The sequence below is a fragment of the Portunus trituberculatus genome, chromosome 47 (assembly GCF_017591435.1).
Source record: "Portunus trituberculatus isolate SZX2019 chromosome 47, ASM1759143v1, whole genome shotgun sequence".
NCBI lineage: Eukaryota > Metazoa > Arthropoda > Malacostraca > Decapoda > Portunidae > Portunus > Portunus trituberculatus.
The window spans coordinates 6500217-6517559 of record NC_059301.1 but is presented as its reverse complement, the minus strand read 5'-3'; the positions used below and the strand labels follow the sequence as shown (position 1 = coordinate 6517559).

Below are 17343 nucleotides of genomic sequence, written 5' to 3'. Positions count from 1 at the left end.
CTTGAAACAAATGTGTGGCTTATAAAAACAGGCCGATTTAGCATATTTCCTCCACGCATCAAATTTAGTTAATTATTTTATCATTCATAGTAGTGTGTGTGTGTGTGTGTGTGTGTGTGTGTGTGTGTGTGTGTGTGTGTGTGTGTGTGTGTGTGTGTGTGTGCAGGGACGGCCCGACGCATAAGCGAAGTAAGCGGTGGCTTAGGGCCTCGAGGCCACGAGGGGGCCCCAAGAGCAATAAAAAATATATTGTAGCCTATTTGTTATTTTTCGCCCATGTATAAATAGTTATTTCTATATGATCAAAGATATGGAGACAATATGGAGTTGTAAAAATAAATTATAAGTAATGTTATGTAGTTCTTTGTACTTAAATCACCCATAGATTGTGCTAAATCACCCTTAAATCCAATCAAGTAGTATTTATATGGGATCATAAATGCTCTTCAGGCGGCCATTTTTTTCCTGGGTATTGCAGACCGGGCACCACCCTCTAATATTCTTCCATGGGACCCAAACAACCAGTGTGCAAAGTTTGTTGCTTTAATCTAGCGTGTCACGTTTTTTTTCGCTAAGCCACCGGACTATTTAAGGCTTCGCTGCACCGGCGCTTCCTGCCCAGAAAAACAACAAACACGTGCAACTAACGGTTCCCTACATGCAGTGTACCCTGCGCATCCTTAACATAGGTTGTTAGGTTAATGATATCACAAAAAAGGACATATCCCTCAGAGGCAGAGAAAAGAAAAACGAAGAGAGGAAGAGGAGAAAAAATGTCGAGATAAAGGTATGTTTGTTTAATTACTTGCTTTGGTAGGCTAATGTTTATCAAGAGATGTGTAGCCTAGCCACTAACAGCAAATTAGCTAGCTAGGTAAAAACGAGATAATTTATCCGCTAATAAAGTTGAAATTTGGAAGTGTTATTTGTTTTTATTGATCTTGCATTACAATTTGTTCCACATTGCCGTTGCACTTTTTTTTAAACCAAAAATAATTAAACATGACACATTTACAGTAAGAACATTGTCTACCTGTTTATTTACTTAGGGGGCCCCAAATACAATTTCGCTTAGGGCCCCATGGAGGCTTGGGCCGGCCCTGTGTGTGTGTGTGTGTGTGTGTGTGTGTGTGTGTGTGTGTAATTCACTGTTTGATCTGCTGCAGTCTCTGACGAGACAGCCAGACGTTACCCTACGGAACGAGCTCAGAGCTCATTATTTCCGATCTTGGGATAGGCCTGAGACCAGGCACACACCACACACCGGTACAACAAGGTCACAACTCCTCGATTTACATCCCGTACCTACTCACTGCTAGGTGAACAGGGGCTACACGTCAAAGGAGACACACCCAAATATCTCCACCCGGCCGGGGAATCGAACCCCGGTCCTCTGGCTTGTGAAGCCAGCGCTCTAACCACTGAGCTACCGGGCCGTGTGTGTGTGTGTGTGTGTGTGTGTGTGTGTGTGTGTGTGTGTGTGTGTGTGTGTGTGTGTGTGTATTTACCTAGTTGTACTTACTAAGTTGTATATTAGATTCGAGCGGGATCTGTGTGTGTGTGTGTGTGTGTGTGTGTGTGTGTGTGTGTGTGTGTGTGTGTGTGTGTGTGTGTGTGTGTGTGTGTGTGTGTGTGTGTGTGTATTTACCTAGTTGTACTTACTAAGTTGTATATTAGATTCGAGCGGGATCTGTGTGTGCGTGTGTGTGTGTGTGTATTTACCTAATTGTATTTACCTAATTGTAACATACGGGAAAAGAGCTATGCTCGTGTTGTCCCGTCTCCATATCTATTAATGTCCAGCTTTTTCTTAAAATCATGAATATTCCTTGCGTTGACCACTTCCACGTCTAAACTATTCCATGCTTCCACCCTTCTATGAGGGAAGCTATATTTTTTCACATCTCTCCTATAAGTGGCCATTTTTAGTTTTTTCCCATGCCCTCTCGACATTCTTTCATTCCACATACACAGATCTTCCCTATCCATTTTTCCATGCCAATCATCACTCTGTATATTGCTATCAGGTCTCCCCTTTCTCTTCTGTTTTCCAGGGTCGGAAGTTGCATTCTGTTCAGTCTGTCTTCATAAGTCAAATCTCTTAAGTCAGGCACCATTTTGTTGCAGCCCTCTGTACTTTCTCTAGTTTCCTTATGTGTTTCTTTAAGTTCGGAGCCCACTGTATTGTTGCATATTCAAGCCTCGGTCTTATCATTGCAGTAATTATTTTCTTCATCATTTCTTCATCTAAATATACGAACGCCACTCTTATGTTCCTCAATAAGTTCAATACTTCTCCAATTATTTTGTTTATATGTCTCTCTGGCGATAGGTCATTGGTAATTGTCACCCCAAGGTCTTTTTCTTCATGACTGGTTTTATGTCTTCATTTCCTATCTTGTACATACTCCTGATTCTTCTTTCACTCTTGCCAAACTCTAATTTCTTGCATTTTGTCGTGTTGAACTCCATTTGCCATGTACAGCTCCATTTCCATATTCTGTCCAAGTCTTCCTGGAGTAGTTCGCAATCTTTGTCACATCTCACTTTTCTTAACAATTTTGCATCGTCTGCAAATAGGCTCACATAACTGGACACCCCATCCACCATGTCATTTATGTAGACCGCGAACATTACTGGTGCCAACACTGATCCCTGTGGAACTCCACTCTCCACCAAGCCCCATTCTGATGGTCTGTCCTTAATTATTGTTCTCATTTCTCTTCCTACCAAAAGTCTTCCATCCATTTTAGTAAACTGCCATGCACTCCTCCTACCATTTCAAGTTTCCAGATCAGTCTCCGGTGTGGTACCTTATCAAAGGCCTTTTTTAAATCCAGATATATTCCATCAGCCCAACCATCTCTTTCCTGTATTACATCTATCACCCTCGAATAGTAACATATCAGGTTTGTCGTGCATGAACGCCCTTTTCTAAAACCAAATTGACACTCACAAAGTATGTCATTTTTCTCCAAGAAGTCTGTCCATCTATTCTTCACCACCCTCTCACACATCTTAGCTACCACACTTGTAAGTGACACTGGTCTATAGTTCAATGGGTCTCTCTTGTTACCTGATTTATAAATTGGGACAATGTTAGCTCTTTTCCAGTCTTGGGGCACTACACCTTCCCTTAATGAGGCATCAATTACTTCACAAACTTTTTCTGCCAGTTGCTCCCTGCATTCTCTTAAAATCCATCCTGATACCCCATCAGGTCCCACAGCTTTTCTCACTTCTAAACTCCCCATCATATTCTTGATCTCCTCCACAGTTACTTGAAACTCCTTCATAATCCCTTTCTGTTCCATTACCAGTGGTTTGTCAAAAGCAGTCTCCTTTGTGAATACCTTCCGAAAGCATGTGTGTGTGTGTGTGTGTGTGTGTGTGTGTGTGTGTGTGTGTGTGTGTGTGTGTGTGTGTGTGTGTGTGTGTGTGTGTGTGTGTGTGTGTGTGTGTGTGTGTGTGTGTGTGTGTGTGTGTTGTGTTTGTATTTATTTACTTAGTTGTATTTACCTAGTTGTATGTTACAGGGTTCAAGCGGGACTCATAGTGACCTGTCTCCATATCTACATTAATCTAACTTCGCCTTAAATTTGTGCACACTTTCTGGTGTTACAATCTCTTCACTTAATCCATTCCAGATGTCTACTGTCCTATGTGGAAAACTGAACTTCTTGATATTCCTATGACAGTGACTTTTCATGATTTTCTTGGAATGCCCTCTTGTTTGTCTGTCTCCCTGTTCCGTCAGTGTTACCACAGGTCTTATCTATCTATCTTCTCAGTTTACTAACTTATACATTGTTATTAGGTCTCCTCTTTCCCATCTATCCTTCAAAGTTGGTAGCTCCATCTCCTTCAGTCTTTCTTCATAGGAAAGATCTTTTATTCCAAGGACCATCTTTGTGGCAGCCCTTTGTATCCTTTCTAGTTTCCTGATATCTTTCTGCCTATATGGCGACCATACCACTGCTGCTGCTGCTGCTGTGTGTGTGTGTGTGTGTGTGTGTGTGTGTGTGTGTGTGTGTGTGTGTGTGTGTGTGTGTGTGTGTGTGTGTGTGTGTGTAGCTTTTCTTTCCTTCTCTTCCTTTTAGTCTATATTAAGAAATACAAGAAGTATCAATATAAACTCACTATTAACTTCGGTCCTGCCAACATGCAGTATCAATTTATGAACTTATTATTTTGGCTTCATGAAGAGTATTCATTAAACTTATAAAGTGACGAACTGTCTGGCCACGCGGGCAGCCAAGGGAACACCAGATCTCGCAGGGCAACAGCCTGGGCAGTGCTGCCATTCCAAGAGCCAGACGTCTCTCCGCTGAGAGTTGCCTCATGGGCAGTGACACGCGGCATACATCCCTATCGTCCATTCTTTTGGAACAAGTTTTGGAAGTAAGTGCCACACTCTTTTTTCTATTTTAGACCAGTTCCAAGGAAAAGGTGCATTTATATTTACGAAAAACACACACACACACACACACACACACACACACACACACACACACACACACACACACACACACACACACACACACACAAACACACACACACAGGAAGAACCTTTAAATTACAGACCGGTATCACTAACTAGTGTAATATGCAAGATGTATGAAAAAGTAATAAAGAAGCAATGGATTGAGTTTCTTGAAGACAACAAATTATTATCAAATAGCCAATTTGGTTTTAGAAAAGGTCGGTCATGTGTAACAAATTTATTGAGTTTCTACTTTAGAATAGTTGATAAAGTACAAGAGAGAGAGGGATGGATTGACTGTATTTATTTAGATTTAAAAAAGGCGTTTGATAAAGTGCCACATGAAAGATTACTATGGAAGTTAGAGGAGAAGGGTGGCTTAAAAGGAAGCACATTGAGATGGATGAAAATTACTTGAGGGGAGAGAAATAAGGACGATAGTTAAAGATATGAAGTCCAAGTGGAGAACAGTAGACAGCGGAGTGCCACAGGGTCAGTATTGGCGCCAATACTTTTCTCGTATATATAAACGACATGCCAGAGGGAGTGAACAGCTACATAAATCTGTTTGCGGACGATGCGAAACTGTGCAGAGTCATTAAACAAAAGAGGATTGTGAAATACTACAGGAAGACTTAAACAAGATCTGGAAATGGAGTAAAAATGGGAGATGGAATTCAATGTGGACAAAAGCCATGTCATGGAAATGGGGAAAAGTGAAAGATGACCAGTGAGAATCTATAAGATGGGAGATGGAGTAGAACTAGAAAAAGTAAAAATGGAAAAGGACTTGGGAGTGACGATGGAAGAAAACAATCAACCTGTAAGCCATATTGATAGAATTTTCAGAGAGATATAATTTGCTAAGGAATATTGGATTAGCACTTCACTATATGGACAAAGAAATGATGAAGATATTGATAAGTACTGAAAAAAGACCTAGATTGGAATATGCAGGAGTAGTGTGGACCCTCATAAAAAGAAACACATAAGGAAATTAGAGAGACTACAAAAAATGGCTACAAGAATGGTTCCAGAATTTAAAGGGATGACATATGAGGAGAGACTAAAAGCTATGGATCTACCAACCCTGGAACAGAGAAGAGAGAGAGGGGATCTGATACAAGTTTATAAATTGATTAACGGAATGGATCAAGTGGATAATGAGAAACTAATCCTGAGAGAAGAATATGACATTAGAAGCACAAGATCGCATAGTAAGAAACTGAGGAAGGAAGATGTCTGAGAGATGTTAAAAATTTAGTTTCCGCAAAGATGTGTTGAGACTTGAAACAGTTTGAGTGAGGAAGTGGTGTCAGCAAAGAGTGTACATAGTTTTAAAGAAAAATTGGATAAGTGTAGATATGGAGACGGGGCCACACGAGCATAAAGCCCAGGCCCTGTAAAACTACAACTAGGTAAATACAACTAGGTAAATACACACACACACACACACACACACACACACACACACACACACACACACACACACACACACACACACACACACACACACCGCGTAGTGTAGTGGTTAGCACGCTCGACTCACACTCGAGAGGGTCCGGGTTCGAGTCCCGGAGGTGGCGAGGCAAATGGGCAAGCATCTTAATGTGTGGCCCCTGTTCACCTAGCAGTAAATAGGTACGGGATGTAACTCGAGGAGTTGTGGCCTCGCTTTCCCGGTGTGTGGAGTGTGTTGTGGTCTCAGTCCTAACCGAAGATTGGTCTATGAGCTCTGAGCTCGCTCTGTAATGGGGAAGACTGGCTGGGTGACCAGCAGGCGACCGAGGTGAATTACACACACACACACACACACACACACACACACACACACACACACCAAGATCTGTTCATGAGTGCAAAGGAAGTGATAGTAATATTATGATTTATTATTGGGTTTTCTTCTCCGCGTCTTCCCAGCCATCTTATCTCACATCTTTTTGCTAGGTTCTCTGGGGAGATAAATCTGCTGGTGGCGATGGAACAGAACCACGGGAACAAGATGGTCATGAAGCCAGACCCAACAGTCCCGGGCGGTCAGAGGCTGCTCTTCAGGGGATACATGGTTCCCGTCCTCGAGTACTTGGCGCAAGGGCTCAACTTTTCGTAAGGCACTGAGGCTTTCGGAGTTAATAACACAGTAAAGTGTTTGACAAATTTCAATTATTTGACATATTGGTGAATATATTTACCATCCCCTATTTGAGAATTTGATATGCAAAACACTCAAAACACCTTTTTTTCTTCTCTCTGATGACTGGGAAGGTTTTCATATCAGCGGCCATCAGATGGGACGTGGGGCGCCAAACTGCCAAATGGTTCCTTTAGTGGCATGGTGGGCCAAGTCCACAGGAGGTAACACACACACACACACACACACACACACACACACACACACACACACACACACACACACACACACACACACACACACACACACGGTAGCTCAGTGGTTAGAGCACTGGCTTCACAGCCAGAGGACCGGGGTTCGATTCCCGGAGAAGTGAGAAAATAATTACTGCAATGATAAGACCGAGGCTTGAATATGCAACAATACAGTGGGCTCCGAACTTAAAGAAACACATAAGGAAACTAGAGAAAGTACAGAGGGCTGCAACAAAATGGTGCCTGACTTAAGAGATTTGACTTATGAAGACAGACTGAAAAGAATGCAACTTCCGACCCTGGAAAACAGAAGAGAAAGGGGAGACCTGATAGCAATATACAGAGTGATGATTGGCATGGAAAAATGGATAGGGAAGATCTGTGTATGTGGAATGAAAGAATGTCGAGAGGGCATGGGAAAAAACTAAAATGGCCACTTATAGGAGAGATGTGAAAAATATAGCTTCCTCATAGAAGGGTGGAAGCATGGAATAGTTTAGACGTGGAAGTGGTCAACGCAAGGAATATTCATGATTTTAAGAAAAAGCTGGACATTAGTAGATATGGAGACGGGACAACACGAGCATAGCTCTTTTCCCGTATGTTACAATTAGGTAAATACAATTAGGTAAATACACACACACACACACACACCAAGATCTGTTCATGAGTGCAAAGGAAGTGATAGTAATATTATGATTTATTATTGGGTTTTCTTCTCCGCGTCTTCCCAGCCATCTTATCTCACATCTTTTTGCTAGGTTCTCTGGGGAGATAAATCTGCTGGTGGCGATGGAACAGAACCACGGGAACAAGATGGTCATGAAGCCAGACCCAACAGTCCCGGGCGGTCAGAGGCTGCTCTTCAGGGGATACATGGTTCCCGTCCTCGAGTACTTGGCGCAAGGGCTCAACTTTTCGTAAGGCACTGAGGCTTTCGGAGTTAATAACACAGTAAAGTGTTTGACAAATTTCAATTATTTGACATATTGGTGAATATATTTACCATCCCCTATTTGAGAATTTGATATGCAAAACACTCAAAACACCTTTTTTTCTTCTCTCTGATGACTGGGAAGGTTTTCATATCAGCGGCCATCAGATGGGACGTGGGGCGCCAAACTGCCAAATGGTTCCTTTAGTGGCATGGTGGGCCAAGTCCACAGGGAGGTAACACACACACACACACACACACACACACACACACACACACACACACACACACACACACACACACACACACGGTAGCTCAGTGGTTAGAGCACTGGCTTCACAAGCCAGAGGACCGGGGTTCGATTCCCCGGCCGGGTGGAGATATTTGGGTGTCTCCTTTCACGTGTAGCCCCTGTTCACCTAGCAGTGAGTAGGTACGGGATGTAAATCGAGGAGTTGTGACCTTGTTGTCCAGGTGTGTGGTGTGTGCCTGGTCTCAGGCCTATCCGAAGATCGGAAATAATGAGCTCTGAGCTCGTTCCGTAGGGTAACATCTGGCTGTCTCGTCAGAGACTGCAGCAGATCAAACAGTGAAACACACACACATGACCAAGTAACATTAAGATTTCATACCAAAGAAAAGAAAGAGGTATGCAGATGAGAAGATTATAAGAATGAAAGATTTAATAATGATAAGATTAATTCTACGTATATACAGAGATGGTTTGGTGAGATGGAATGAAGCATCTTTATTACAGCAAAGAGCATGTAAAAGAAGTGAGAACATTCATTATATATATATATATATATATATATATATATATATATATATATATATATATATATATATATATATATATATATATATATATATATATATATATATATATATAGCAAGAGCATATAAAAGAAGATATAACAAAGGCTGGTTTAATAGAAGATGTAAAGTAGACAAAGATGATAGAGAGAAGGTATAGGATAAATGTACACAGGACCTGTTGCAAAACCAAACAACTGCAAAAAGTGAGTATGTAAGGGTTATTTGAGAAGAAACTACTGCCTTATATAGCATGAAATTCTTATTTATTTAAAGTTTTTAATCTATCTTCAATAAGAGGATTCTTAAACCTCTTTCACTTCACAATCTTCTATCTGATCATTATGGTTTCCATCAAGATTGCTCTACTGGTGATCTGGCTTTCCTTACTGAGTCTTGGTCATTCACTTTCAGAGATTTCGGCCAGCACAAAGCTTTGATCTCCAAACTACTGTCCTTCAACTTCTATTCTTCTCTTTGCAACTTCATCCCAAGTTTTCTCTCCAACCATTCTATTGTTGCTGTGGTAGACAGCCACTGTTCTTCTCCTAAACCTATTAACCCTTTGATTGCCAAGACGGGTTTCCATATTCGTTTTCCTTAATATTTTGTGATCTTATACAGTTTCAGAAACTTACTAGAGGGATTGAAATAGTGGACTGTGGTCATTAATCTTTTGAACTCCGTAGACCCTTCCTAACATCAATGAAGTGCAAGGCTGGTTCTACGTATAAAATGATGACTAGGGGTGAATCTCAGATCTTAAGAGGCCTTTTTTTTTTTTTTTTTTATGTCCTGGCCTATAACACTTATAGGTAACTTGAAGAGTATTGGAAGTGCTGTTAAGCTTCCACCCATTAGTAACACAGGCAATTTTATTTATAGTGGTACCCATATTAGGGCCCATATCACTCAATTGGGCATTTTTTAATTGCATTTTATATTGCCACTGGCTAGTTTCCCTTCAACATTAGAAAAGAAATCAGAAAAGTTTTTGTTTTATCAATTATAAGGTCACATTAATATCTTTAAGTAAGCTGCCAAATAGCCTACTCTTTGAAAGCGATGTAAGCAGACAAATACAGAAATAACATATAAATCTGCCATGACAGACATAAATCTATAACCACAGGTTTTAGACACCTTTACCCATGCCCAATTTGTGAAGAAATTAGTATCACACAAATGGAGAAAAAGGAAGAAGATGGGATACAGTCTAGCACACTTACTGAAAGTTGTGGCAGCAGCTGCTAGGTGCTGTTCAAGCTAAATCAGTGAAGGCCTTCCCTAACTCTACCTTGAACTTAGCTGTTTAGGTGGGTATGGTTGTAGGAGAGTGGTTACTGGTAGTGCCACATGGTTAGTGCTGGTCTGGGTAGGTAGGTGAGACTGTGGTGCTTTGTGATGCTATTGAGATGAGTGTGTGGACGAGACTCGATCATCCTTCTACTTTTATATGCCGGAACCAATTAAGTGAGACATGCACCATGAAACCAACAGGTGCTTATTTCACAATAATGCTTCGTTTTATAACTAATAAACTATAATACGTACACAATATACACTATCATATTATGTATCATCATAGTTATGATAACATGAATTTCATGACTGATGAACAGGAAATATAGTCTGGAAAGACACTAAACACTGTACTGACATTGTATCATCAAAAAATTACATCACAAGTCCAACTGGAGGATGCCAACATCTAGCAAATAAACTTGGTATAAGGGATAACTAGAATACTTTTGTTGATTAACAGACATTGGTATAGTGCATAGTTCAATATATGGAGATGGATTTCAATAGCAGAAGAGTAAATTTCACACTTACATATATTCTAATACAGGGGATCCTTGCAATATGATGGGGTTAGGGCAGTTTTTCAGCAGTCAAATCAGAGTTTATTTGAATCATTAAGCAATTTTTCCCATAAGATACTTAAGAATTAAGGGGGATAGAGACCAACCTCCAGCCTAGACCAACCAAAACCTCTAAAAAACACTAACAGACTAAAACAGCATTATTAAAGGCTTCATTTATATCACACAGGATAGCATCGGTTTAAGGGGGTATCACTGGCTTATGATACACGGAACGCGAGCCATGGTTCTTGGTGCGAAACCAGGAACATTATCACACAGGAGCTGGCCATGTTCTTGCTATGCTAGGCAAACAGCCCACCAACCAAGACCAAGCCGCCGTGGTGCAGTGGAACCATGCGTGCTTTGGGGTCCGTGGGGGTCTCTAAGCGCACGGGATCGAATCCTGTCCATGGTCCGAGTGTAGGTGGGGCTTCCTCACTCGCGGCAACGGTTTCCTAGCGGTTGGGCTTTGACAGAGGAGGTACCACAATAAAGTATCCCCTTTAGCCCATAAATTCCTGTGAAAAGCCCACGTGGTATAAAAAAAAATAAATAAATAAATAAAAACAAAAAAACAAAAACATGCCACTTATATCTCAACCTGTGCTTTGTGCTGCCATTGCACTTCCACTTCCAGTTATTGAAGAAAAGGAAGAAAAGGAAACTAGGGAAGAACCGAGAGCTGCACGTCGGCAACTTTTGGAGTCAGGGGATGGTTGCCATGAACCCAAACTATTGACATGATATACATATATTTCATCTTTCTAGACTGATGAAATATTTAATATTCAATATATGAAAAATTCAGGCATGTTCTTTTTAGTTTGAATAATAGGATTTTATTACATATCTTATGTTTATTTTTTTCATTGGGATAGCATACGAAAAACCAGAATCTGCTAATCTCAGGAAAGTTCCAGCTATCTGGAGAGGATGTTCCTTGTTCTGCGTATCATAAGCCAGTGTGATAACCCCTTACATGAATTTACGGCGAATTTGGGGTGGCAGCGGATTTGACCGGGTGGGCGGCATGTGAGATATGATTGTCAAATTAGTGAGTCAGTCGGTCGAACCTTGAGGATTGAGTATTAATTAAATGAGTTCGAATTGGCTATAATTCGAACTGCGAACGGTCAAATCACGAGGATCCTCTGTATAGAATTATGTAATAAGTTAGTAATCTATGTAAAAGAAGTAACAGTTTCCCTGCCTGCACTCCAGGATATGTGAACAAAATCTTCATAAGAGCTAGTGCTTTCATAGTAGTAGCTAGTAGCTAGCTTCATAAAACCTAAGTCATCCAACAGTCAAACAAGAGACCAAGAACACAGTCAACATGTAACAGATAAAGATACAAGTCTATGATCAGGTGAATATCATGGAGGTGACAGAAAGGCTTACTACATAGCCACTGTTTTTGTGGATGAAAACTGCAGATCATTTAGACATCCTACAATGGGACAAATGCAGCTATTTCTTAGTTAATGGCATCTGAGATGCAGAAAACAATGTTAACAGGTCATCACTATACAGTGTACTATAAAATATGTCATCAAGAACAATGATAACACAACAAACTAAATAATTCACCATCTTTGAGAGAACAGTCTTCCAACAAAGCATCTCCAGTTGCTAGAAAAGCAGTCACCAACATGAAGATAATAAGTCCAATAAATCTGTACTTTCAGATTTTATACAGAGAGAGAGAGAGAGAGAGAGAGAGAGAGAGAGAGAGAGAGAGAGAGAGAGAGAGAGAGAGAGAGAGAGAGAGAGAGAGAGAGAGTGAGTTTGGACCAAGGGTTATCCCTTTCATTTTGGCTCAAATCTAAACATTTGTCCAATACAATATTTGGCAGTTGTGCAAGCTGGGAAGTCCCCATGATGAACATTGCACAAATGATCTTGACCTTTCAGGAGAATCATAGGTAATGATGACAATGGTTAGGTGATTTGGGTACATATCAATCTGTAGCTGGGCTTGCACTTCTTCCATTACTAGCTTGCTATTTCCACCCTCCAGGATGTCAACATTGGCCTGGGACCTTTTTCCATTGATGCTGCCCGCAATGAGGTCATTGAATTCACTTGGCCAATTTCCTTCGTGGTGGTCAAAGTGTTTGCGGGTCGAGGGAGTCCTGAGGTGGACCCATGGGCCTTCCTGCTGCCCCTTACCCCAGGGGTGTGGGCAGCGATGATTGCTTCCGTTCTGCTGCTTTCCATCATCACATTCTTTCTCTCTACAGTGTTCTTGCAAAACCACCTTAATATAGAACATTTTGTCACAAGAAACCTCCACTTCCTCAGTATTGTGCTTCGCCAGTGTGAGTATTCTGTCACCATTGGTAGGCACGTCTGCTAATTGACTAATAACTACTCTATGTTCATGCCACTGAGACAACCTTCCCTGAAGCAACTATTTCCAATGAAATCAATCCAGCTTGCTTTAGTCCTACTAACCTTAAAATGTTATATATTTATTCCACTTTCTTTTATATTATGCACCGAAAGTAATCATGAGTTAATCATACTCATCTTCTTCAAAATAACTCATCTTTACACTTAAATACACACTAAATTGTGGAAAAGAAATAAGAAAAGTACATGTGAGGCAATGATCAATAGACTCCTGAGGCAGCAATGGTCTGTGTCACTAGACACAAGTGGGCCTGTGGGGATCTGACATGAATGAGAGCAGCTGGATTAGGTGACTGTCCTGTGACCGAACTCCTCCTTTCTCTGTTTATCAGAAATACAATACATATACAATGGATCCTCAGACTTGGAACACCTCGGACTTAGAACAATTTGGACTTAGAAAAAAAATTTAAATAACTTTTACCATTGGAGTCGGAACAAAAATCAGACTTGGAACAACCCAAAGGCATCTGAATCAGGCAATTCTGGTTGATACTAGCACTGTTGGCAGGAGGTAAATGTCAGTTCCGGCTTTGTTTTGATTCCGCATTGTCACCTTGCTCTTATTCCCAGTTTGATCAGTTTTTCATTTGACCAGATTCACTTAACCAAGTATGATGGTTGAGTAATATTTCATATAAGTACACTGATCTCGTAACTAACAAAACTACAGGTAACTCTTGATTTATGCGTGTTTAATTTATGCTTTTTTTTGTTAATACGTGACCGAAAAATATTGAAATTAATTAAATTCACGCGATCGGTTTGCTTATACGCAAGTTGGCCCAACCGCATTTTCAAACTGAGCGCCAGATGCAATTTCAAATTGCGCGCCAGAGAGTTCCGCAGTTGGCCGATAGGTGGGAGCTCCGCTGCCATAGACTTCTGCTACACAGTGATGCAAAAAAGAATTTTCCAAGAAAAAGTGCCAGACCACCATGCTGCAGTTTTTCAAGAAAACACCAGTGGAAGATGTAGTACCAGAAGAAGATGTGGACAATCCCATGGAAGTGGAGGAAGCAGAGGAAGCTCCTAGTCCTTGACTAGGAGGTGGACAGCAACGGCATGTGTTTGTGAGGGGTGAATTAAGACATTGGCGTCCTGCGTTTATTTTTTTATTAGTGTTTACTTTTATACTATGGGGTTATTTTTGATAATTGGATTTTTGATAAAGTGGAAAAGCTCAGAGGGAGATGGTGACTGACAGTGATGAGTGGTGAAGACAGTGATGCAGTGAGTGTTGTGTTTACATATTCTGTTTTGATGTTTTCTCTTATTATATTTTGCTTTCTCTTATTATTTCTTGCTTTTCCCTTTACTTTAAATACACTTCTAGTATTTAGAATGGTAAATAATAAAAACATGTTAATTTAGCCAAGTAAATAAAGTATTTTGTATGAATTTTTTTAGACCACATCCCTCATCCCCCTTATTATCTATTGTTTCTTATGAGAATTACAAGCTTATTTTTACATGGATTTTGATATACACGATGTCTGTTGGAATGCATCTATCACGTAAATCGAGTTACTTGTATTTCTAAACTGATGTAATGATGAGGTGCAACAGATGGAAAACATCCCCATAGGACTAACTCATACCACTCTCATTCAAAAGTTGTCTCCCCGCAACATGGTGAGAGACCCGAGATGTAGAAGTAAGGCACGCGGGAGAGGTAGTGGAATCGGACACCGTGAAATCACTGTCACTCCCACCATCTATCGTGGTAGTTGATGACACAGTGACGTATAGCATTACGTTTACTCCTGACTTGTGGGCTCGCCGTGCCTCACAACAGAATGAATTCCAGTTCTTTTCTTGAAATTCACAAACCACCCTTTACTTGCTTTAAAATCATCATTGGAGTCAGATGTAGTATCAGAAATAAAAGCACGATCCAGCAGCCTAGCCTCTGACAAAGAATCATCATCCATCTGCCTTGGGTTTATCCAATCAACAATTTTTCTATTTCTTCGCTTAAATTGACTTTTCACATCAATTGTCACATTAGCTCTTTTAATGAGCTTGCCTCTTCAGTATTGTGGCTACTGTAGATTTAGCCATACAGTACTCAGCTGTAAGATCGGTTATTCTTCCTCCTTTCTCGTGTCTATCAACAATCGCCTTTTTCCTTTCGATGGTTGTCACTACATTCTTTCTTGTAGGCTTATTTTCACCACTAACAAGCCTCTTCGGTGTCGTTGTAAGCTTCTAAATGCAAAGAAAAAAAATGCGAAGAGAAAGCACAGGACAATGTTATTCTTACGACAGCGAAGGATAAACTGGATGTGGATGTGGTGCAGCAGCAGCAGTGGATCAGTGGGGCACGTGGGGTGGCGGGAAGGGAGAGACCATTTGTTTACAACCACGTGGATGGACATTCGACTAATAGGCATTTTTTCGAGTATTAAGTTGAACTTTCAAGATGAATGTTGTATTGTAAGGCAACACCCAGCCTCAAGTGAGCTTTGACACTTGATCGAAAGCGACCTGGATTTGTATGTTGAGTCATTACATTATGATGTTAGCTTAAGTACTATTTAATTCAGCCTTTTATATGATGTAAACTCACTACTTAGCTGTTACAAATATTTTCAGTACCATAATCCTTCCTGGAGTCTACTCAGCATGTGGAGAAAACAGGCCGCTCCCTCGTCTCATAGCAACACACACATGCATGCACACAAACACACACACACATGCCAGGTCCCTTTATACCTTTATCAATAGAACATCCAAATGGCTTACTCGTTCAAGCAAGAGTCAGAACTCCACTTGTGAATTATATTCACATTGATAAAGCCTGTGAAGCACGATTGCAAAATAAAATGAATACGAACTGCAGCATTGACTTATTCGGTTTCAGCAATTGGCAGATTCAGCTATTTTAATAACTTTAGTTAATTAGCCTCCCAAGTTTCCAAAACGTTAGAATTTCCGAATGACAAACCTCCAAAATTGAGGACAAGTGATTCTGTAATGTAAACAATACGTCCAATACGTGGCGTTGCCTGCCACTAAAACAAGAAGAAAAGATGGATTGTTTCACTGTGTGTACGTATTTACCTATGGTGTTTTTATTTACATAGTTGTAAATTTGTGGTGAGTGCTTCAGCAAATATGTAATGATTGCTGAAACAATAGTGTCTTGCAGACTCCTTGCTTCTTATGTTTTTATGTTCAGTGGTTGGGTATATGGTGAATGTGTTTTTTTCTTTTTTTTTTTATACTATGTGGGGTTTTCACGGGAATTTATGGGCTAAAGGGGATACTGTTTAGGGTACCTCTTATCTCAAAGCCCACTCGCTAGGAAACTGTTGCCCCGAGTGGGGAAGCCTAACCTACACTCAGACCGTGGACAAGATTCGAACCCGTGCGTTTGGAGACCCCTCGGACCACAAAGCACGCATGATTCCACTGTAGAAATTTCCTTCAAATATTAGGGTGCGTCTTCCAAGATGCAGCGTCTTACAAGCTGTAAAATACAGTATATATATATATATATATATATATATATATATATATATATATATATATATATATATATATATATATATATATATATATATATATATATATATATACAGGTAACTCTCGATTTACAGGATAGATGCGTTCCAAGAGGATTCACGTATATCAAAATTCGCGTAAAACAAACTTGTAATTCTCATAAGAAACAATAGATAATAGGGTCAATGCAGGATGTAGTCCAAAAAAATTTGTACAAAATACTCTGTTTATTTGCCTAAACTAACATGTTTTTATTATTTACCATTCTAAATACTAGAAGTGTATTCAAAGTACGTACAGGGAAAAGCAAGAAATAATAAGAGAAAGCACAAAATAATAAGAGAAAACAACAAAACAAAGAATACGTAAACACAACACTCACTGTGTCACTGCCTTCACCACTCACACCACAGTCAGTCATCATCTTTCTCTGAGCTTTTCCATTTTATCAAAAATCCATTTATCAAAAATAACCCCACAGCATAAAAAAAAAAATAAACGCAGGACATCAATGTTTTCACCCTCACAAGCACTCGCCGTCGCTGTCCACCTCCTAGTCAAGAACGTCATCATCCACCTGTGCTTCCTCTGCTTCCACTGCTTCCATGGGATCGTCCACATCCTCTTCTGGTACTACATCTTCCACTAGTGTTTTCTTGAAAAACTGCAGCATGATGGTCTGGCACTTTTTCTTGGAAAATTCTTTTTGCATCACTGTGTAGCAGAAGAATGCATCCATGGCAGTAGAGCTCCAACCTATCGGCCAGCTGTGGAACTCTCTGATGCGCAGTTTGAAATTGCGTCTGGCGTTCAGTTTGGAAATCCGGTTGGGTCAAATCGCGTTTAAGCAAACTGATCGCGCAAACTTAATTAATTATAATATTTTTGCAGTCGCTTATTAACAAAAACGCGTAAATTAAACACACGTAAAT

At 40.3% G+C, this 17343-nt stretch overlaps 1 protein-coding gene across 1 annotated transcript in view; it reads left to right on the top strand.

Moving 5' to 3' along the window:
- The window catches only part of LOC123498128, a 33950-nt gene that overhangs the window by 2150 nt on the left and 14457 nt on the right, over positions 1 to 17343 (top strand). Inside the window, exons 3-6 of the mRNA XM_045245303.1 lie at positions 6431 to 6589; positions 7630 to 7788; positions 9033 to 9144; positions 12507 to 12828. Coding sequence (XP_045101238.1) covers positions 6431 to 6589; positions 7630 to 7788; positions 9033 to 9144; positions 12507 to 12828 — 752 coding nt within the window. The remainder of the gene's footprint in view (positions 1 to 6430; positions 6590 to 7629; positions 7789 to 9032; positions 9145 to 12506; positions 12829 to 17343) is intronic.